Source organism: Geotrypetes seraphini, chromosome 1 (genome assembly GCF_902459505.1).
Source record: "Geotrypetes seraphini chromosome 1, aGeoSer1.1, whole genome shotgun sequence".
In the NCBI taxonomy this organism is placed as follows: Eukaryota; Metazoa; Chordata; class Amphibia; order Gymnophiona; family Dermophiidae; genus Geotrypetes; species Geotrypetes seraphini.
The window spans coordinates 305,134,262-305,158,490 of record NC_047084.1 but is presented as its reverse complement, the minus strand read 5'-3'; the positions used below and the strand labels follow the sequence as shown (position 1 = coordinate 305,158,490).

General features: G+C 45.4%; 1 protein-coding gene across 1 annotated transcript in view; it reads right to left on the bottom strand.

Moving 5' to 3' along the window:
- Positions 1-11,594: 11,594 nt before the first annotated feature.
- LOC117365127 (dedicator of cytokinesis protein 2-like) overlaps positions 11,595-24,229 on the bottom strand; it is a 1,549,644-nt gene continuing 1,537,009 nt past the window's right edge. Inside the window, exons 50-52 of the mRNA XM_033955120.1 lie at positions 22,399-22,513; positions 21,939-22,084; positions 11,595-12,002 (exon numbers count right to left, since the gene is read on the bottom strand). Of these exons, the coding sequence (XP_033811011.1) occupies positions 11,922-12,002; positions 21,939-22,084; positions 22,399-22,513 (342 nt within the window). The 3' untranslated portion in view covers positions 11,595-11,921. The remainder of the gene's footprint in view (positions 12,003-21,938; positions 22,085-22,398; positions 22,514-24,229) is intronic.

The window sequence follows — 24,229 nt, the reverse complement described above, 5'->3', positions numbered from 1 at the left end:
GGAAGCAAACAATCCAACAACTTTTCTTTCTTGGGAAATGATGTTTGTGAACTTGAGAGAGCAGGAGTCGGGTACCTAAGCAGGCCCGTTGCAGTGACACGGCAATCAGCAGCACTGGAATGATGGAAAGGCATGATTGTCCAACCCCTCCAGCTGCCTCACTGGATTCACAACAGCAAAGGACTAAGTCCCTGCTCGAACGGCAGGCAATAGTGACCTCCATATGCACTGTCATTTGCTCAGTGGAGAATCTCCCTCACGTGTGGCACTGGCATACTCATATTCCACCTCTGTTTCTGCTCTATTTCAGCCAGTGCAAGAGATTCCATCTCCCTTCTGTCATCTCTATCTAGTGCTTAGCCCAGGAAAAATCAAAACACAAGTCAATTCAGTTCATACTCAATTAAAAAAAAAAAAGGTGCTTCCATTAAGAAGGGACCATCTAAGATCAGGAGCAAGGATTCATATCTACAAATGCTTCTGTGAGAAGACAGTGGTCAGTAGGAACCAGAGCATGAGGCTCCATTTCCAATAACAGATGCTTTTCTATGTGAGACGGATCTCTGTTCACTATTAGCAGTCAGAGTAGTGGACTGCAAAGCAGAATAACCCAAGATTCAAATCTGGCTTCTTCCACAGACGTTTCTTATGCCCTTGGATAGATCGCTTTGGGGCTCATTTTCAAAGCTCTTAGACACACAGAGTACCATAGGTTTCTATGTGTGTCTAACAGTCCAATGCTGAAAACCTAACACCGGTGCTAAAGGCGATTAGAACTGGTATTAATGTGCTGTCCATATTATAAAATGGCCATGCAGATGTAGGGTTACCAGACGTCCGGATTTCCCCAGATGGTTTATCAAAACCCGGTACTTTGTCCGGGTTTTGAAAAGCTTTCCTCCATGCAGGAGGGAATCCATGCATGCGTGGATATGACGTGATGATGTCATGTGCGTGTGACATCATTGCATCTCGATGTGCTGCCCAACGAGAACAGGCAGCGGGGGCGGGACTGGAATTGGAGGCGGGGCTAGGGCGGGATTGAGGGTGTGATGGGGTGGAACCGGGACATAGCAAGGATGGGTGGGACTGGGGGGTGGGCCCATGGGGGGGTCCAGATTTTCCAGATGGAAAATCTGGCAACCCTATGCAGATGTCCATATGAGGATTAGTTCTCAACCCAGTCCTCAGGACACACCTAGTCAGTCAAGTTTTCAGTGATACCTACAATGAATATGCATGAGATAAATGTGTATACAATGGAGGTAGTGCATGCATCGTCATTGTGGGTATCCTGAAGCAACAGATCCAGAGGTTACTGGTTCAAGTCCCACTGTACACTTCTCCCTCCATACTCGCGGGGGATAGGGTCAAACTTGGTCCGCAAATACAAAAAAATTGCGAATAACTTTTCGCTTTCATATTTGCAGGGTCTGTGGTATAGCCCTCGCGAATACCGTGAAATCGTAACTAAAACTTATCATTAGTATTCACGACCACCCTGAAGCAAGTGCTGAGTTTTTTCTCTGCACCCCTCAAACGCTGCCGTTTGCCCGACCATGCTGAAGCAAGTGATGAACCTTTCTCTCTGCGCACTTTTCTCCGACGCTGCCGTATGCCCAACTGCACTAACAAAAAGCGCTGAACTTATTTCTTGGTACTCCAGAATGATGTCATTTGGGGGGCAGATGAAAGATGAAAACTGCACGATGAAAACCGCATGATGAAAACCGCAAATAATCGAAGTCGTGAGTGCCAAACATGCGAATATGGAGGGAGAAGTGTAATTTTTTTTGCAACTTTTGGGGATCCTTATATCAAGATGCGCTAACGGTTTAACGTGCATAATACCTTGTGCTAAACCACTGGCCACGCTAGCTGCTACCACCTCCCTTGAGCAGGTGGTAATTTTTAGGCCAGCGCGGGGGTTAATGCTTGATGAAATATCACGCATGTTAACCCCGCTAGTGCGGCTTGATAAAATGAGCCCTTAGTTTCTTTTTATTCGAATTGTGAGCACTCCAAGGACAGAAAACTATGCACAGTACTGTGACTTCCTTGATCTTCATTTAGTGGAGGACTTGCTCAATGAGAGCACCTTTCTGTAACCTGGCCGTGACAAGTCCCAGGTCTAAATACGTATACCTATCTTTTTAGACATGGAAGTCCCTTCCCCTACAGTGATCACAGCTGGAAGTCCATATTTTGGGCCTTCCTTAGTCCTACCCAAAACACATCAACTATACTACATTTCCATATGGATGTACTATGTTATATCCTGCTTTTGTAAACTCAGGATTTGGATGTCCATGCAATATGGGCATCTAAATACCAGTTTTCAGATGCCCAAAACAAGAATAGAGCTTCTAAAATAACCACCATAAGATCGAGACATATATAGAATTGAATTTGTAGGGGCTTTTTTAATTTACAAGCAGAAATATTTTTTCCTGAAAAAAAAAGTTTATTGAATTTATTCTGAGTGTTATTTCGTCTTGGTGCTTTAAAAGATGTGTACAGCCAAGTTTGGGGTTGCTTATATTTGGCCACATCGTGATTTTATATAGGAATAATTGGAAATGTCTATCCTAGATCAGTGGTTCTCTGTTTTTTTTGTTGTGACACACCTGATAGATACACTAAACACTACTGTTTTCAGCTAACTGATGTAAGGGAAATAGACACATGGTACTGAGTGCCAGGGTGGAAGGGAGGGGTGAGCTGCAACATTTTAATTTCAGGGACTAATGACTAAGGTTACCATATTTTGCATCCAAAAATCTCAGATGCATGGCTGTGCCCTGTTCTGCCCCCAGCCCCGCTTGTTCCATCCCAGCCCCGCCCCATTCTGCCTCTAGCTCTGTCCCCAGTCCGCACCCAGAAATCTGCTTCTTTTAATTCTTGACCTCCGGGCCATGTCCGAGGGCCTCCGAGCATGCACACCAGGAGAAATGCAAGAAATCAACCTAAAATTGGAAAAAATAAGCCAATGGCTCAATGAGAATTTGCTATCACTGAATATTTCCAAGACTAAAGCACTACTATTCTCAAACAGGGACGGAGAAGTCTTACAGGCTCCTATCTGCATTCGATCTACCCCAATTAAAATGGACAACACCTTAAAACTGCTTGGGATAGTCCTAGATCAGGGGTGCACAACATGTCGATCGCAATCTGCCGGTTGATCGCAAAGGTAATGCGAGTCTGATGCAGAGCCCTGCCTTTTAGACTGAAAATCGGTTCTTTCATGGTTTCCCTTCTCTTTTTTCCCCTCCTGACTCATAGGTGGCGTGCTCTGACTAGCCAAACTCTCGATTAATCTGCCTCTTCGGAAAATGGCGGCCAATTAGAGTGCTGGTAGGGTGGGGTTAGAAGGTTGGTGGGAGATTCTGGAGCTTCTAGCGCCTTCCTACTACCCGAGACAGAAGAGGTGCGCAAGTGCTTGGGCGACCGGACTATGGAGTGCTTCCAACTCTGGGCTGTTTGTTGCTGCAGAAACCGCCGCCTGTTGCGGTAAGAGAGAGCTGAGGTCGAGACATAGTGCGAGTCCCTTTCCTAGAGACAAATTGGATATCAGAGAGCTGGATTAGAACCTGCATCCCAGCCCTGTTTCATGCTGTTATGCAAGGTAAACAATATATAATTTAAATATAAAGTACACTCGTTATATATATAAATAAATATATGTTTAGCATTTTTATTGTTGGTAGATCATTTTGACTTGATCATTTTAAAAGTAGCTTGCAAGCCAAAAAAGTGTGGGCACCCTGGTCTTAGATAATAAACTAACCTACCATCATCAAATAAACTCAGTGGTCCAAAAATGCTTCTATAAACTAAAAATGATTCGCTCCATCTCAGCACTTTTAGAACCTTCATCTCAATATTTTGATTCATTCAATGGCCATCTCACATCTCGATTACTGTAACTCTCTTTATCAAGGCATCACTCATAAAGAAATTAGTAGACGTCCAGGTTGGGGAGGGGGGAGGGAATATTTTATGATTTATTATGCTTAAGTACAATTGTTGGGCATAAGGGGAGGAAGGATATTTGATGGGAGTTAACTTTGATGGTATATTAAGTGAGGTTATAGTATAAAATGATTGTATCTTATGTTGCACTTGTTGAAAATTTTAAAAATGAATAAAGATTAAAAAAAAAAAAAAAGAAACTAAGGCGATCCCCCCGCCAAAAAAAAAAAGAAGACTGTAAATCATTCAAACACAGCTGTAAAAATTATATACAAAGCCAAAAAAATGTGATCATGTAACCCCTCTATTAAAAGATGCACACTGGCTACCTGTTTCTCATTGTATAGCATTCAAAATGCTACTTATGTTCGAAACAAAATTAGAGCATTTCCCGGCCTTTATCAATAGATTAATTGTTCCTTATTCTACTCCTAGAATATTACACTGCACTGATCAAAATATTTTATCAATTCAATCGATACGGCATATTGTTTATGACACCACATGGAAATCCATCTTTTCTGTCACAGCACCATCCTTATGGAACGCTCTGCTCAACCAACTTAGACAGGAAAAAATCCATATCAAAATTTAGATCAGATCTTAAAACATTTTTATTTAAAGATGTATATAATATGTAAGATAATTATCCTTCTTTTATCAAAAAAATTGTATTTCTTCCCCTTATTCCTTTTGGGGGTCCTTTTATCAAGCTGCAGTAGGGGTTTAACGTGCGTAATACCGCTCGTTAAACTGCCTGCCGTGCTAGCCGCTAATGCCTGCATTGAGCAGGCGTTAGTTTTTTTAGCCGTGATGAAATGTCCGACGCGCTAACCCCACTAGCGTAGCTTGATAAAAGGACCCCTTTGTGTCTCCTGTATTCGGTTTTAACCCTCAACGTATATTTATACAACTTTAAAAAGAGGACATGTCCGCGTTTTCCCAGATGTCTGGTAACCCTACTAATGACAGAAGTAGGGATCAGTTACAGAGATTTCAAGTACCTGACTTCCTGGTTCTCAGCTCCCCCCAACCTGCAGCAGACAAGTATTAGCATGTTGTCTCTTAAATTCTCAGTGACTTCTCAGCTGTTAGTGACACATTGTGTGTCCTGATACACTGGTAGAGAACCACTGTCCTAGATGCTTCAACTTATTCCTATACTAGTGTTAAAGCCCGTTACATTAACGGGTGCTAGAAAGCAGCCCCCTTTCCCTCTCCCCCTCCAGTTCCTCCCTGACTGTCTCTCTGTGGCCCCTTTCTGTCTCCTCTCCCCCAAGCAAAGCTGTCTGCCTCCCAACACACCCCTCCCTCCCAAACAGCCCCCTTTCCCTCTCCTCCTCCAGTTTCTTCCTGACTGTCTCTCTGTGTCCCCCCTTCTGTCTTCCCCCACCAAGTAAAGCTGTCTGCCTCCCAGTACACCCCTCCTCCAAAGCAGCCCCCTTTCCCTCTCCCCCTCCAGTTCCTCCCTGTCTCTCCGTGGCCCCCTTTCTGTCTCCCCCCCCAGCAAAGCTGTCTGCCTCCCAGCCACACCCCTCCCCCAAAGCAGCCCCCTTTCCCTCTCCCCCTCCAGTTCCTCCCTGACTGTCTCTCCATGGCCCCTCTTTTGTCTTTGTGTCGGGCAGAGCAAATCAGGGCAATAGCAGGTCGCGAAGCAGCGTGTTTAGAGTGCTGCGGCCCCTGCTGGAGTAAGGACGTTTGTCGGGACCGCGGGGCGGGAAGAGAAGAGGAGCGGCGGCAAGGGACTAAGGGAGCCGAAGGTAGGGTCAGATGGGAGGCTGAACGGGGGTTCGGGTGTGCCGGGGAGAGGAGCGAAGACGCCGCCGCTGACCTTTAGTTCTGACGCGATTGGGTCCTGTTTGGTCTGCCACTGGCTGGAGGAGCTGAAGAGCAGGGAGTTCTGTGTACAGATTCTCTGCCGGCCAGAGAGATTCGCGCGCATGCGCACTCCTGCCTGCGGTGCCCTACATCTCACGGAAAACGGATGCATGCAGGTGGGAGTGCGCATGCGCGGCTTAGGGTTTTATTATATTAGATTCCTCAACACTATACATATAGGGCTCCTTTTACTAAGCTGCGATAGCATTTTTAGCGCATGCAGCATTTTAGCGTGCGCTAAACCCACGCTACGTGGCTAGAGCTAACACCACACTCAATGCTGGCATTAGCGTCTAGGATGCGCGGCATTTTAGCGTACGCTATTCCGCGCGTTAATGCCCTAACGCAGCTTAGAAGAGCCCATAGCAAGCACCATTGAATATGTAAATTTAAATAAGTATACATTTTTTAAAAAACATCTGAATATCAGCACTTCTGTGCATAAACTATACTTATAAGAGCCAGAATATTTATATGTTTGGGATTAATGGCTCCTTCCTTTCAGAACTGATGGATGTTTAATAGCGTTTCAATGGAGACTTGTCTTTAGTTGAGACCAAATTCTAGAATTTTCAGCAGGATTGCATCCTTGGAAACAATCACTGTATCATCTTTTAAATTGTTGGAATTGAGACCTGGGATCTATAACCCTGTGACAGCTGCAATAAACCTCTGCAGCCAATTTGCTGATCCACATCAGAGAGGACATAAAAAGACTTTTACGTGCTAATATTCATACAAGGCTTGCAGGAGTGAGCACAACGCTGTTCTAATAAATACCAGACTGCCCTGGGGTCTCTTCAGTTACAGCTGCTGTTGTACCTGTTCATGCACTTTTTAGACATGGAATAGGTTATTTCTAGAGTCAGTGTCTCCATCCCCTCAGCTTTGTAACTTTTAGGTGGGGGAGGCGAACTCCTAGCAATGCCGATATGGCCAGTGTGCTGTTGAACCGAAGCAGAAACACTTTCCAATATCCTGAGAGCTTTATAAGGGCATTTTCCAAGGCCATTCACAATGTGTATTTAGCAATACATGGTGTAAATTCATTGTCTGGAAATTGTTAGGGTGTTGGTCTTTGACCAGAGGGCTGCCGCGTGAGCGGACTGCTGCGCACGATGGACCACTGGTCTGACCCAGCAGCGGCAATTCTTATGTTATGTCCTCACTCTGGACTAGATGTACTAATGTCTTCGATTGTCTAACGTTCATTGCCAAACCAGTTTGACTGGTTTAGCGACCGATTGGATATGCCGACCCTATGCACAAAACAGCTTACCATGTGGTTTTCCATGCAGTCGTACATTCTCCGATTCTGGCTTACGAATGAGGTTATTAATATTAAAACCAGGCATCTGATTGATGCCCTTACCTTGCATGTCAGAATCGGATTGATATTACCGACCCGGAACCCACGATAGGTCTAGACCTATCAGTAACTGTTACTGTGCCGTGCCGATGACCCCACGCTCACAAACAACCCCTCCCTGATGAACAACCCTGGTATCATAAAATTGGCAGGAGAGATGCCCACTCTCTTCTGCTGCCGTAACCACCCCACGAGGATCCCCCAAACTGACCCCACCCCTCCTTCCAAAATCAGCAGGAGGGATGCCTACTCCCTCCTACTGCCATGAACCAATCCCCCCCCCGCACTGACCCCCACACCATGCTCCACCAACAGACCTTTCCTCTCCCCTTCCCTGCTCCCCTTCCTAAAAAAAAAAAAAATCAGGAGAAATTCTCACTCCCTCCTGCCACAGGATGCCCCCATGGCCCCCCTGAACCACATCCTGGGATGCACAGGGAGGAGCCTAAGGCCCTGATTGGCCTGAGGGGCCTTAGGCATCTGAGCCAATCAAGGCCTTAGGCTCCTCCCCGTGCATCCCAGGAGTGGTGAGCCTGTGAGCAGAAGGGACTGAGCATCCCTCCTTCTGTCATCTATTTTTTAGGCACAGGGGAGGTTCGGGAGTGTGGGGGTGGTTCAGCAGGGGCTGGGGGAATTTGGTGGCAGGAGAGAGTGAGCATTCCTTCTTTCCATTTTTTTTTGTAGGAAGCAGAGTGGGAAAGGGGAGGGGTCAGTTGGGCATGGCTGGGGGTCAGTGTGTGTGTGTGTGGGGGTTGGTTCACAGAAGCAGGAGGGAGTGAACATCCCTCCTGCTGATTTTTAGAGAAGGAGAGGGGATGGGTCAGTTTGTGAGGTCCTTGTGTGTGTGTGTGTGGGGGGGGGGGATCAGTGCGGGGGATGTTCACGGTGGCAGGAGGGAGTGGACATCCCTGCTGCTGATTTTTTGATACCAGGGTCATTTGGAGGGGATTTTGGCGGGGGGGGGGGGGGGTGTCTTTTTTTTTTTTTTAAATGGGGCAGATATTGTGTGTGTATAATCTGTGCCATTAAAAAAATATAGACAAAAGTCCCAACAGCTGAGTGGCAGGAGGCTACTTTGAGGCTTCCCCTGTCACTCAGCTATTCGGGCTTCCCCAAACCAGCTCTGCACATGTGTCAAAGTTGCTCTCACTGTGACTGTTCAGACGGGATTAAGGTGAACTTCTGTGTAAATCATTTTCATGCAAACTTGTTGGAATATCAATCGCTGTTTCAGAGTTGGTCAAAAAATCGGCCAACAGCGACTCACATAAGAACATAAGAACATAAGAAGTTGCCTCCGCTGAGGCAGACCATAGGTCCATCCTGCTCAGCGGTCCGCTCCCGCGGCGGCCCATCAGGTCCATTGCCTGAGCAATGGTCTATACCTATCTGTACCCCCCAATCCCTTTTTCTTCTAGGAATCTATCCAAACCTTCTTTGAATCCATTTAGTGTTTTCTTGTCCACAACAGCCTCTGGAAGCGCGTTCCATGTATCTACCACCCTCTGAGTGAAAAAGTACTTCCTAGCGTTTGTTCTAAACCTGTCCCCTTTCAATTTCCCCCAATGCCCCCTTGTACTTGTGGTGCCCCTTAATTTGAAAAATCTGTCTCTGTCTACTTTTTCTATGCCCTTCAGGATCTTGAAGGTTTCTATCATGTCTCCTCTAAGTCTTCGCTTCTCCAGGGAGAAAAGTCCCAACTGCTTCAATCTGTCGGTATATGGGAGATTTTCCATTCCCTTTATCAGTTTGGTTGCTCTTCTTTGTACTCCCTCAAGTACCGCCATGTCCTTCTTGAGGTATGGCGACCAGTACTGGACACAGTACTCCAGATGCGGCCGTACCATTGCACGATACAGCGGCATGATAACTTCCTTCGTCCTGGTCGTAATACCCCTCTTAATGATACCCAGGATTCTGTTTGCTTTCCTAGAGGCTGTGGCGCATTGCGCCGATGCCTTCAGTGTTGCGTCTACCATCACTCCCAGGTCTCTCTCCAGGTTACTAACCCCTAGTGGTGTTCCCCCCATTTTGTATGTGAACATCTGGTTCTTTTTCCCCACGTGCATGACCTTGCATTTTCCCACGTTGAAGCTCATCTGCCATTTTTCGGCCCACTTTTCCAGCTGCGTTAGATCTTTTTGGAGCTCCTCGCAGTCTTCCTTGGTTTGAGCCCTGCTGTATAGTTTGGTGTCATCTGCAAATTTAATGACTTCACACTTTGTTCCCGCCTCTAGGTCATTTATGTAGATATTGAACAAGAGCGGTCCCAGCACTGACCCCTGCGGAACTCCGCTCGTGACCCCTTTCCAGTCTGAGTAGTGGCCCTTTACGCCAACCCTCTGCTTCCTGTTTGCCAGCCAGTTTTTGATCCATCGGTGGACCTCCCCTTGTACCCCGTGGTTCCATATCTTTTTAAGCAGTCTCTCGTGTGGCACCTTGTCGAAGGCTTTTTGGAAGTCAAGGTAAATGATGTCTATAGATTCCCCTTTATCCACCTGGCTGTTCACTCCCTCAAAGAAGTACAATAAGTTTGTGAGGCATGACCTACCCTTACAGAAGCCATGTTGACTTGGTTTTAGCTGCCCATTTTTTTCGATGTGCTCACAGATGCCGTCTTTAATCAGTGCCTCCATCATCTTTCCTGGAACTGAAGTCAGGCTCACCGGCCTGTAGTTTCCCGGGTCCCCCCTTGCGCCCTTCTTGAAGATGGGCGTGACATTTGCTATTTTCCAATCCTCCGGGATCTCTCCGGTTTTTAAGGATAGGTTGCATATTTGTCGAAGTGGCTCCGCTATTACGTCTTTTAGTTCCTTGAGTACCCTTGGGTGAATGCCCTCCGGACCCGGTGATTTGTCGCTCTTTAGTCTGTCAATCTGCTTGAGTACATCCTCTTGGCTTACCTCTAAGTTGACCAGCTTATCGTCTTGGTCTCCTATTACGATCTCCTCGGGTTCCGGAATGTTGGTTATATTCTCCATCGTGAAGACTGACGTGAAGAACTCATTTAACCTGTCAGCTATCTCTTTCTCTTCTTTTACAACTCCCTTTCGGTCTCCATCGTCCAATGGTCCCACTTCTTCTCTCGCCGGTTTCTTCCCCTTGACGTATCTGAAGAACGACTTGAAGTTTGTTGCTTCCTTTGCTAGTCTCTCTTCGTATTCTCTTTTTGCTTTTCTAACCACTCGGTGACACTCTTTCTGGCGTTCTTTGTGCCCTTTTTGGTTCTCCTCTGTTTGGTCCTTTTTCCATTTTCTGAACGATGCTTTCTTGTCGCTTATCGCCTTCTTCACTGCACTTGTTATCCACACTGGGTTTTTTGTTCTATTTTTTTTGCACCCTTTTCTGAACTTGGGGATGCATATGCTTTGTGCTTCGTGCACAGTCTCCTTGAGTAAGGTTTTAACGACTGTATTTTGTGTATCTAACCCTCTGTGCAGTTCACAATAGGTGTGTTTTGGAGATAGAAGGTTGTGAATTTTTCCAGAAAATATATGCTTTTAGCCACACTTAGATCGGTGTGTGTGTGCTGGGGGGGGAGGGTTAGGTCAGGGATGAAGAAGAAAATAACTTACAAGGATTACATTTTATAATGTATGTACTTTATGTGTATTGCAGAAATGCAGGTGCAAATGTCCAAGGTTACGTCATATTTGTAGCAAGTTTCAAAGCAAAAATGCAGAAGTAAATACACTTTGAAATTTAATGTAAAGTCCACAGGTTAAAAGTACTTGCAGACTCTGCCACAATGTGAACAGTCTTGGAGCTCTGACCTCATGATCTGCTAGCTGGTGAACCTCATTGTAGTTCATACAAACTTTCTGCCACACTGTGACTGGCTGGGAGGAAGCTGGGAACTCTCTGCTGGTCCTTAGTGAGAGGGGCATGCCCTGCTTTCGACATATGCAGTCTGGCTTTAATTGTGAACATTGGGTTCACACTTGTGTCAATGTCCTGCTTTACCTTCTGATTTGGGGAATGTTGTGTTATCTAGAAGAGCAGGAGTCCTTTAGAGATTATGGATTATCACTGAGGCAGTGGCATAGCGAGGGTGAGAGGCGCCCAGGGGCGGTGGCGCCCCTCCCCTGCCCTCATTTCCGCCATCCCCTTGATTTAGTTCCTTACTGCTACCATAGTGCTACTATGAGAGTCTGGGCTGGCACCAATGACAGAACCAGTTGGTGCCTTCAGAATTTGGAGCTGTAGGCAGCTGCCTACATTGCCTCTGTAAATATCCAAACCGGTCTGCACTTCACACACTTGTCACAGTCACAAATCACATTTCACTTTCTCACCAAAATGCCAAAAATCATGAGGGAATACTGCTCTAAATGCAAAGCAAAACACAACTCTCTCAAGTGTTAGCAAATTTACTGTGAAAGTATGGTAAAAGAAACAGAACAGCAATTTGTTGCCCAGGAACAATTAATCTCCCTCCACCCTCCCTGCACCAAAGGAAAACACATGAGTCTGTTTTCTTGACGTTTCACAGAAAAGTAAATGAACCAGAAAAAGGACAATTAGGAAAGAGAGTGGAATTAAATGGCACCATACAACATTATTACCACAATTGCAGGTACCAAAAAAAACCCAACCCAAAACCCCAGCCAAAGCATCCTTATTTGTGCTGGAATAACAAATGCTGTCAGGTCTTGTTCCACGATGTTTTCTGGGATTGAGCATTTACTATTGTAGGCTGTCAAGGTTGTGTCAGGCGCTTCGATTTTGGAGGGGGTGGGGGTGGAGACTTCATTGCTTTATCTGGACTGGTTGGAGATGACTAAAAAAACAAAAATAGAAACCATTATGCTTATTATCATAAGTATGTTCACAGTATACACAGGGAAAGATTATGCAAAAAGTCAGCCAAAGTGTGTATAATAGCCAATTGGCTAATACACACTTGGCTATTATCATAAGTAAGCTTGAAAGTCATACTTCTGTCGTGAGATAACTTTGCAATACCCAAGCTGTGTCTGTTTCCCAAGTGGAAAGCTATTCATGCTCTTATTTGGTTTCTGGTTTGAATGCTATGCACTCACCTGGGTTAAGTGATGTTATCCAGATCTTTCTCTGTACTCATCCCCAGTTTGCTCTTATCAGAGAGCATTATTCATGGTCTCCATGTTTTCCCTTATTTCCACTCACATGTGCGTGGGGACATATTCCAGTCCCCATTCCTACCCAGCCTCAATTAATTCTTTTCCATCCCTACCTCATCCTCATCATATTGGTACCATCCCTGCACTATCCCCATAGTTTTTTTTTTTCCCACCCCCATGCCCAACCTGAATTAACAGGTCTTGTAATGTCTTCTTTCTCACATCCCCAGGTCTGTCTTCCTCCCTCCCTCTACCCCCAGGTCTAACTCTCTCTCTTTCCTCTTCTTCCTCTGTTCCCGTCCAACTCTCTTCCTCTTATCCAGACCCAACTCTCTCCCTCTCTGCCCCCAGCCTCAGGTCCAACTCTTTCTCTTTACCCCCAGGTCCAGTTCTCTCTCTCCTTCCCTCTATTCCTCTACCTCAAGGTCCAACTCTCTTACTCTCTGCCCCCAGCCTCAGGTCCAACTCTCCCTCCTTCCTCAGGGGCCTCTCCATATTTCCTTCTTCCTTCCTTCACTCTCTCACTCCTGTCTTGGCCCTGCCCCAATTCTTTTAATTCCCTCCCACCCACACATTTTGACATCACCTCCCTCTCCTCCCAGACACAAAGCAGCTACTCTTCCACCCACCCCTGCCCTTGACCTCCAGGCTAACATGGTCCAGCATCACTTCTCCCCTCAGACCTAAAATGGCTGCTTTCCACCACCTATCTGCTATCTCCTTAAAATACATCCTTTGGTCCTGTAGATCAGTAGCAGCCCTATAGAAAGGCTGCTTGTGGCCTGCACTGGGGTTTTCCCTCTGATCTGGCCCACCCCTTCTGAAACAGGAAGTTGTTCCAGAAAGGGTGGGCTGGCTGGGTCAGAGGGAAAGGCCTATGCAGGCTGCAGACAGCCTTTCTATACATCTGCCGCTGGTCTGCAGGGTCGAAGACTGCATTTAAAGTTAGGCAGCTGGCAGGTGGTGGATAGCAACCACATTGAGTTGGGATTGGAGGAGAAGGGAGGTGATGCCAGACTGGGCGGGCAGGTGGGCAGGGAGATTCCAAGGCTGCAAGGTCGAGGTGTGCACAGGGACATATTGTAGTCCCCATCCAGTCCAGTTACCATTCTGTTTCCAACCATCCCCTTCCGTCTTGGTAGTAATAAAGATATTTTTTTCCCCCATCCCTGTGCACCCCTCTAGTCTGAATGCAGACTGCAGTGACTGAATGAGCTGCTTGTAGTGCTGTTATCTGGCCTGCCACTAGGTGCAAAAAAGAAAGCAATAAAGGGCAATTCTATAAAAAGCTTCCTAAAAATAGATACCAGGAAGATGCCTGGTATGAGCCTATTCTATAAAAGAATGTATGAGATACCCAGTTTCCTTTATAGAATACTAGCCTAATTGAGGTAGGTTTGCACGTATGCATTTAGACATGACCAAACATCAGGCAAAGAGCTGGTGTAAGTGCTCATGCCTAAATGCCAAACATAATGTTTCTGCTTCTGCTATGCTCTTTCTTGGATTCTTCTGTACTTTATCTCTTCCTTTCTGTTTATGGTTTATTATATCTATTCTGCCTTATATCAACGCAGATTACAAAAAAAAAAAAAATACTGTATAAACTCAAATATAAACTGAGATTTTTGGGCAAAAGAAAATGGCCCCAAAATGGTGGTCTCGGTTTATATTTGAGCCTCCTTCTGATGATGGTGCTTTTTTCCTCCCCTCCCCACCCGATGACCATTGCTGTTATCTTCCATAACCCCTCGATGTCCGGCACTTCTATCCTCCCCCTCCCCCGATGACTGGCACTGTTATCTTCCACCCCTCCGATGGCCGGCACTCCAATCCTCCACTACCTACAATCCCCTGCTCCAGACCAACATCACACTTACAGTTCTAGTGCTCAGGAAGCCGACGCTAACGATCCGTGCTGGGTTGGAAAGGGTCTGCGCATGCTCAAGGCTTTCTGGTTCCCACCCTCTCCAGGATTCTCAAGGGAGTCCAGCAAGCCTTGAGCATGCGCAGATGCTCAAGGCCCCACATCAGCGCATTTGCGTCCACTTCCTGAGCACTAGAACTGTAAGTATGATGTCGATCTGGGGTAGAAGAGAGTGGGTAATGGAAGATAGAAATGCCTAAGCCAGTGTTCTCCAGTGCTGCTGGTGGTCTCCTCTGTATTGTTGTTTTGTTGCGGTCCACCCCCCTCTGAAGAACCTTCCTGCTTGAGCAGACCACAGGAAAGGAACCGTGCAGAGGAGACAGTGGGCAGTGCAACAGGATTGCTGCTGTGCAGGTAATCTCTTTGTAGTTTATGTGGTGAGGGGGACTTCAGAACTGGATGGGATGAGCATTTGGTGGAACTAGGGGGAGGGAGGGAGGGAGGGAAGAAGGGAGAGATGCTGAATGGGAGGGGCAGAGACAGAGTAGACAAAAGAGATGGTGGCACATGGACAGAGGGAAGTGGAAGAGGAGGGAAGAGATGGTGCACCTGGATGGAGAAGAGGGGAAGAGTTGGAAAAACAGATAGATATGAGATGGAGGCAGAAAAATGGAAGAAAACTAAATATGAAAGTCAGTGCCAAAGAAGGATGTTGTGCAAAAAGCGAATGAGAGAAAAGAAACAGTAAATGCATAAGGAGGCCTTGGAAACAGAGTTAAGAGCACAGATGGAACAAGATGATCAGAAAAATAAAATTGTCCGATAACAAAGATAGGTTTTTATTTTCATTTTAGTGAAATATGTCAGTTTTGAAAATTTACATCTGTTGTTTTTATATTTTGGACTGTTAAGGAAGAAATACATTTCTTTCTGTTTCTCTTGTGGTGTACTGTGTGTAGAGTCTGACATATTAGGTTTTCGTTTGTGTACAATAGTACTTTTACTTTGTGAGTTTCTATTTGAAAAGGTTTTTTTTTTCTGTTTTCTGCATGTGTGGCTGAGACCAGGTGTTCTGGTGGGGATAGAAGTCCAGAAACTTTGGCTAGTGTTGTGGCCCCATGTAGGAAGATATTTGTTGGCTCCCCTTCAACTTTTTGGACTTGAAACAGTCCCAGCTGAAAAATTAGTGATTATTTATAGCATTATCCCTGACAAATGACACTCACATACCCAAATCTCCAATCTCAGTTTATGTTCGAGTCAACGTTTCCTCCTTTTTTGAGGAAAAAAGGTTACCTCGGGTTGTATTCGTATCGGTTGATATTTGAGTATATTAGGTACACAGATTTACAACAAACAGTACATACACACATATAAAAAATACAGCATATCTACAAATCAGTTCGTTACAGCAATGATTCAAACTGCCACTTTCATCTGACAAAACAGGTGGCACTTCCAGCAATTTCTTAAAAGTACACTAGTCTCACTGCCATTTAAGAACCAGAGGTAATTTATTCCATTTCAAAGGGCCAGTGTGTGAGAAGTAACCCTTTCTTGTCACATCAAGGTGCAACTGTTTCAAAGCTGGTACTACCAGTCCATGAGTATGAGCGGAGCGCAAATTCCTTGGCGGCACATAAGTTTACAAACAATTGTGTAAATACCATAAGAACATAAGAACATAAGAAGTTGCCTCCACTGGGTCAGACCGAGGTCCATCTCGCCCAGCGGTCCGCTCCCGCGGCGGCCCATTAGGTCTGCGACCTGTGAAGTGGTTTCTGACCACTTCTATAACCTACCTCAAGTTCTATCTGTACCCCTCTATCCCCTTATCCTCCAGGAACCTATCCAAACCCTTCTTGAATCCTTGTACAGAGTTCTGGCCTATCACTTCCTCCGGAAGCGCGTTCCATGTGTCTACCACCCTCTGTGTAAAAAAGAATTTTCTAGCATTTGTTCTAAACCTGTCCCCTTTCAATTTCTCCGAGTGACCCCTAGTGCTTGTGGCTCCTCTCAGTTTGAAGAATCTGTCCTTATTTACTCTCTCTATGCCCCTAAGGATTTTGAAGGTTTCTATCATGTCCCCTCTAAGTCTCCTCTTCTCCAGGGAGAACATCCCCAGCATTTTTAACCTGTCAGTGTATGGAAAATTTTCCATACCTTTTATCAGCTTAGTCGCCCTCCTCTGCACTCCCTCGAGTACCGCCATGTCCTTCTTGAGGTACGGCGACCAGTATTGAACACAGTACTCCAGGTGCGGGCGCACCATTGCGCGATACAGCGGCATGATGACTTCCTTCGTCCGGGTCGTGATACCCTTTTTGATGATGCCCAGCATTCTGTTTGCTTTCTTTGAGGCTGTCGCACATTGCACCGATGGTTTCAGTGATGAGTCGACCATCACCCCCAGGTCCCTTTCCAGGTTACTCACCCCTAGCAATGTTCCCCCCATTTTGTAGTTGAACATCGGGTTCTTTTTCCCTACATGCATGACCTTGCATTTCTCTACGTTAAAACTCATTTGCCACTTTTTTGCCCAGTCTTCCAGTCTCGTTAGGTCCCTTTGTAGGTCTTCGCAGTCTTCCGTGTTTCTAACCCTGCTGCAGAGTTTGGTGTCATCAGCAAATTTGATAACCTCACATTTTGTCCCCGTCTCCAGATCGTTAATAAATATATTGAATAGTAGAGGTCCCAGCACCGACCCCTGCGGAACTCCGCTCGTGACCCATTGCCAATCTGAGTATTGGCCCTTGACTCCAACCCTCTGTTTCCTGCCCGCTAGCCAGTGTTTGATCCATCGGTAGATATCCCCTTGCACCCCGTGGTTCCACAGTTTTTTAAGTAGCCGTTCGTGAGGTACCTTGTCGAAGGCTTTTTGGAAGTCAAGGTAAATGATGTCTATGGATTCACCCTTATCCATCTGACTGTTTATTCCCTCAAAGAAGTACAGCAAGTTCGTGAGGCACGACCTTCCCTTGCAGAAGCCATGCTGGCTCGCCTTCAGTTGTCCATTGTTTTCTATGTGTTCGCAGATTGTGTCCTTTACCATTGCTTCCATCATCTTTCCAGGAACCGAGGTCAAGCTCACAGGCCTGTAGTTTCCCGGGTCACCCCTTGATCCCTTCTTAAAGATGGGCGTAACATTTGCTATTTTCCAGTCCTCTGGGATCTCCCCAGTTTTTAGGGAGAGGTTACATATTTGGCGAAGTGTCTCTGCTATTTCGTTTTTCAGTTCTTTTAGTACCCTTGGGTGGATGCCATCCGGGCCTGGTGATTTGTCGCTCTTTAGTCTGTCTATCTGTCTGTGGACATCCTCTATGCTTACCTCTAGTTGTACCAGCCTTTCGTTGTGTTCTCCGTTTATAATCACCTCGGGTTCTGGGATATTGGATGTGTCCTCTCTGGTGAAGACCGACGAGAAGAATTTGTTTAACCTTTCAGCTATCTCTTTTTCCTCCTTTATCGCTCCTTTCCTGTCTCCGTCGTCCAGTGGTCCCACTTCCTCTCTGGCTGGTTGTTTCCCTTTCACATACCTGAAGAAGGGTTTGAAGTTTCTTGCTTCTCCTGCTAGTCTTTCCTCATATTCTCTCTTTGCCTTCCTGACCTCTCTATGACATTCTTTCTGGTGTCTTTTGTGCTCTTCCTGGTTTTCCTTTGTTGGATCCTTTTTCCATTTCTTGAAGGATGATTTCTTGCCGCTTATCGCCTTTTTAACCGCAGATGTTAACCATGCTGGGTTTCTAGTTCGATTTTTCTTTTTGCACCCTTTCCTAAACCTTGGCGTCCTGATACAAGCTCTCATAAACCATCAACAACAATTTATACTTAATACATTACTTAAAGAACAGCCAGTACAAAGATACAAAATAAGATGACACCTGCTGGGTCAGTACAGGTTTAACAGTCTACTGGGCACTCACTGCGCTCCCTCATACTCCTGATTCCCTGTGAAGGTGACATTATCATTAGAGAATGACACGGTGACAAAATTCATCACCGTTCCCGTCCCCGCGGATAACCACGGGAAACCATCTTCATGTCATTCTTTAAGGAGAGAGGGAAGAATCAGAATATGAATGGCCACAACCACTGACCCGCAAGCTTTGCTTTGAAGAATGCTGGTGTAGAAGGACTGAGGTTGAAATAGACACTAGAAAATGACATGGGATTATTTCCCGCGGTTATCCGCGGTGACGGGAACGGTGATGAATTTTGTCACCGTGTCATTCTCTAATCATCATCCCTACAAGCCTTTAATTTGAACTATAGTGCAAGGTGCTCATGCCACAGGTACAAAGCCCTCCCTCCCTCCGACGTCAGCGCTGACGTCGGGAAGACTTCCGTTCGGCTCTGTGCTGCAGGCAGGGCAGGTAAGGAGATGGAGAGTAGCTTTGCGGTTCGAGTGGCTACTAAGAGAGGGGGCGGTCCGCCCCGTATGCAGCACAGCCGGCCAGGTCCCCTTACTTTTGTGGCGCTTCTCCGACCTACTGACCGACAACAGCCCCGGTCTGACAATCTTCCCTGCCCTGTAGCCATGAATCTAAATTACCTTCTTACAGCAGCTGTAAGAAGGTAATTTAGATTCGTAGTTAAGGGCAGGGAGGTTTGTCGGACCGGGGCTGTTGTCAGTCGGGGAAGTGCCACAAAGTAAGGGGACCTGGCCGGCTGTGCTGCACCGGGGCGGGAGAGAAGGAGGGGGGAGAAGGATGCTGAAAGCACTGGAGAAGACAAAGGGGTGGAGAAGGACGCTGAAAGGCCATGGGGAAGACAGGCCGGGGGGGGAAGGACTCTGAAAGCACTTGTGGAAGACAGAGGGGGGAGAAGGACACTGAAAGCACATGGGGAAGACAAAGGGGTGGAGAAGGACGCTGAAAGGACATGGGGAAGACGGGGGTGGGTGGGGGGGTGGAGAAGAACGCTGAAAGGATATGGGGAAGACAGAGAGGGAGAAGGATGCTGAAAGGACATGGGAAAGCAGAGGGGGGATAAGGACGCTGACAGGACATGGGGAAGATGGGGGGGAGAAGGACGCTGAAAGGAAATGGGGAAGAGAGAGTAGGGAGAAGACGCTGGCAGGGAAGAAGACAGATGCCAGACTATAGGGGGAGCGGAGGGAAGAAGATGGGTGCCAGACCAATTTGGAAGGGGGAAGAAAGGGAGAGGCACAGTAACAGAGCAAATGGAAGATGCAGAAGGAAGAGAGACAGTGGATGGAAGGAATTGAATGAGAACATGAGGAAAGCAGAAACCAGGAATCAAAGGTAGGAAAAGAATTCTATTTCTTTTTTTTTTTGCTTCAGGATAAAGTAGTATATTAGTTGTGTTGATAAAAATTTATAAACATTAGAGGCTCTGGTAGAAACCCGTTTACAAAGTATGTATTCTTCCCAATTAATATTTCCAAATTAATAAAGTCTTTTTGCTTATTTGTAAATGGGTTTCTACCAGAGCCTTTAATTCAGTAGCATAATTAAATGAAATAACTATTTCTGAAGTTTATAGGAACGGGCGGGGACGGAGGGGATTCCTCACGGGGACGGGTGGGGACGGAGGGGATTCCTCACGGGGACGGGTGGGGATGGGTGGGATTCCTCACGGGGACGGGTGGGACTTTGGCGGGGACGGGTGGGGATGGGTGGGATTCCTCACGGGGACGGGTGGCACAACTCTCTACTCAGCATTTCCTTTTTCCCTGTCATCCTGCAGGGTGACTTTCATCTCCCTTCTGTTGATTTCTTCTCTGACTTTTCCTTTTAACTTCCTTACCCATGCTCCTGGTTACATCCTGGATTTAGTCTTTTCTCATCAATCATCCTCTTTCTCCCTCTCCAACTTCGTCTGACACTTTTCCCTGGTCTGATCATTCTTTTTCCGCTGCACCCTCTATCGACAAAATTTCTATCTGCTCTTTTTGTAAACTTGGCAACTTTGTCTACCCTAAGATCAATGCTGCCTTCTTTGAACCTTACCCCTTCCTCAATCGAGCTCCCACTCTCCATGCAGATTATTGATTTTCACAATTCCCTTGTTCATATATTGGATGTTATAGCCCCACTTCAATCTGAACCTTCGTCTAAATTGTGTAATCATGCTCTCTGGTATCATCCAAGTCATCGCTCCTTAAGCGGATGGACACAAAATGGCATGTCTCTTTCTTTTTCGACTCTCTACCATTTTAAAGTCAAATATACTGAATACCGGGGCTGGCCTCTGCACTGCTAGAAAGAATTATTATTGTAATGTCATTAAATATGCCAATAACAAACCACATAAATTGTTTCAGATTCTCAAAAGGATCTCCCCTCCTACACTGCTTTCTCCACCACTTACTAACTTTTTTTCTTCCCTCGATATTCTAGCTGTTGCATGGCAGGCCAAGATCAACTCCCTTCAGCAGAATCTGATCTCTACATTCCCCTCCCCTGAGATATTGACTGTTTGTGCTCTTGCTGCTCAATGGTGCTTCCTCAATATCCCTAAACCTCATGACCTCATGGATCTTTACTCTACAATGCACTTAGCTTCTTCTCCCACAGACTTCTGGCCAGCTTAGTTGGTTCAACGATTTCAACTCCTGTTGCTGCCCTTTGTCCACTCCTTTATTTATCAAAGTCTTATGGCTGGTTCCGTCCCTGATTCTGGAAACATGCTATTGTTACACCCTTATTGAAAAACCTCCATTGGACAGATATAAATGTCGGCTTTTCCTTACTATAACCGGGATAGCCATGCAAATGGTTACTCGTAACTGGAAAAATTGGGATGCCTTAGGTATACTTTTTGGTGGGAGAATTTATGTCTATGTTATAGGTATGAGAAAATGAACGCTGACATGCTGGGGCATAATAAGAGGTTTAAATTAGTTTGGGGTCCATTGATGTCTTTTGTGGCTTCGTTATAATTGTCACATATATATTTTCCGTTGTTTTAGCACACACATCCATGGGAGGGTGGGGCATCCCTTTTGTTTGGTTTTATTCCCTACTTGAAATATTGGATGGGGGAGGGGTTTTATCTTTCTCTGTATTGTTACTGATGGTTTATAAGTGTTTATTATGCTTATTTATATATGTATGTATATTGCTTGCACTTGTTGGTTTTAAAAACTCAATAAAGAATATTAAAAAAAAAAGGAAAGAAAAAGCCCAGCCTTGACCCAACTTTCCCCCTCCACTATCACCTCATCACTACTCTCTTTCTGAAACTTTTAGAAGTGGTCTTGAAACAACTCACCCACTTCTCTCACAAAACTTTGGCTTTTACAGCCTAGGCAGTCTGGTTTTGATAAGGAACACAGCATTGCAAGCCTATTCCTGGCCTTTCAAAGTGATATTTGCACCTCCCTCAAGCAAAATGCCTCTGTTGTGGCTGTGTTCCTAGATTTTTCCTTAACCTTTAACATGGTCAATTACAACTTCTTCTTCTTTGTCTTTCTCACATGGGTACCTTGGACATTGTGCTTGTGCTATCCTGGTTCGCCTCTTATCTTTTGTTCCGCAGAGCAGAACACTAGCCATAATGCTATCAAGGTTTCCTGACTATTAATGTACCAAAAAGAGTGATCTCTCGGCACTCTACATTCTCAAACATGAATGAAAACATCGCACAAACCCTTCTTTTGCTCCCTTCTTTTTTTGTGTGTGTGTGTATTACACAACAAGGTGCAGAGCTTAGAGCACATTCCCAAGGTGGAAGGCATGAAAATTCCCAAGGCTTTGTGAATGAGTGGTGGGAGAAATCGTACCTTCCCAGTGGAGGTGCCTTTCCCCTGTTCCGTCACTTCTGTCTGCTCCATGAAACTCTCATACATAGAGGCACTGATCTTCCGGGGCAGAGGTGGAGGTTTGTTTGCACTTTTTATTCGACCATGAAAACCATTGTGAGCTGAACCTTTACATCAGGAGGAAAAGGAAGAATTATTTTGGTAGCAAAGGCATGCAAATGGATGTAGTGCATCCACCACAGCATTGCATCAAAAACTATTACCATAGGGCAGGTAACACTTACAGCCTGTTCTTTAGTTGAGATTAGCATTGAACATAGAGTTTGTCCTTGCTTTTTATTACATTTCAAAAGTCACAAATTTCCTGAAAGTTTGTGATGGCAAATTGAAATCTACATTATATGACAATTTATGCACTGTGTTTTGATTATGGTATGCATGAATAATATTCTATATATGTATCTCTTGTTGTATGGAGCACCTGTTAGGGTGGGTGAGGACATCTTTGACTCCTTGAGCAGCAGCTCTTGTTTTCCTTCTTCTACGGTGCATAAGTTGGTCTCACTCATGTTCCGAGACAGCCTCCTGTTCCCATCCTGTGGGGACAAAAACATTCAGATGTCTATCAGCATTCCAGGCAACAGGACAGTGTCTCCCTCCAAAACGTCTTAGAATTATAAGCGTAGTTACCGTATATGTTCGAGTCAGATATGGGCTGTCACATTCTACTTTGACCCTAAAATGTTGTTAGGATTGTGCAAACTGACCAGACCTCCAAAACTATGGCCATATGGGGAAATCTCTCTCTGGGCTTTCCTCTAGATTAAAAATATACAGTACACCTTATTTACTTTTAGATTATCCTCACAAATCTCTCCTTGAAGGGGGCTTTAGAATTAGTTTCTTTCTATTTGTAATATTTCTTGTAAAATATGTTTCACCAATGTTATTATTTCCTTGTATATCTACACTTCCCCCTCCGCGTTGATAGGGGGAAAAGCATAGCAGCAAATACCGTGACTAACTTTTCGTATATGTGTGGTTTTTTTGGTAACAAACCTCTAAAAAAGATAAAAAACCACAAATAACCTAACCTGATTTGCTCTGGGAGCAGTGATTTCCTCCGTACAATGCCGGGAGAAGCGATTTACTGTGACGTACATATGGGGGTGGAGCCAGAGAATGAAAAACCACGAAAAATCGAAACTGAGGTTAACAAAACCGCGAATACCAAGGGGGAAGTGTAAACTCGATATGTATAATTGAAATTACTTAAACCCCCTTTTACAAAACCGTGAAAGCGGTTTTTAGCACAGGCCAGCGCACTGAATGCTCTGTGCTGCTCCCGACGCTCATAGGAACTCTATGAGTGTTGGGAGCAGCACAGAGCATGCAGTACGCTAGCCTGTGCTAAAAACCACTATTGCGGTTTTGTAAATAAATAAATAAAATACAGTACGCCATGCTAACTCCACCACCATGGGCAGAGACAGCCTAAATCCTAGGTGAACCTTCAGTTGTGTTCCATGCCCCCAGTAGTTTAACATTTGCAATCTGTTGGATTTGGGCAGAGAAGGAGAGAGATGAGTCAAAGATGACCCAGAGGTTGCGAGCTGATGAGGCAGGGAGGATAAGAGCGTTATCCACAGGAATAGAGAATGGGGGAAGAAGAGAGGTGGGTTTAAGAGGAAAAATAAGAAGCTCAGTCTTGGCCTTGTTTAGTTTTTAAATGGTGGTGAGACATCCAGACAGCTTTCCACTAAACATCTCTCAACCCTTCAATCTGTTCAGTACTCTGCTGCATGCCTCATATTCTGCCAATGTCGTTATGCCTACATTACCATTCTCCTCAAGTCACTTCATTGGCTCCCTAACCATTTCCTCTTTCTGACCTACAAGTGTATTTGCTCTGTAGCTCCTCAGTATCTCTCCTCTCTCTCCATACTCTCCCACAGGTTCCGCTCATTGGTTATGTCTTCTCCTCTATGGCCAACTCCAGACTCCGTCCCTTCTACTTTGCTGCACTGTATGCCTGGAACAAACTGCATGACTTAGTATGTCAAGCTCCGTCTCTGGCAAAATTTAAATCCTGATGCTTTCAGTTCCAATCTCCAACCCACATTCTAGCACCAATATCTTTCTTATCATTCCTTCTGTAATTCTCCCACCTGAGCACTGTGTATTGTTTCCCTTTTCTTGTCCAGCCTACCCAAGAAGAGAATGACATGGATTTGGTTCAATCAATGATCAGAAACGATGTCAAACATAGAATTTTGTTTCTGCACATTGGCACTTAACGAAATAAGATAACA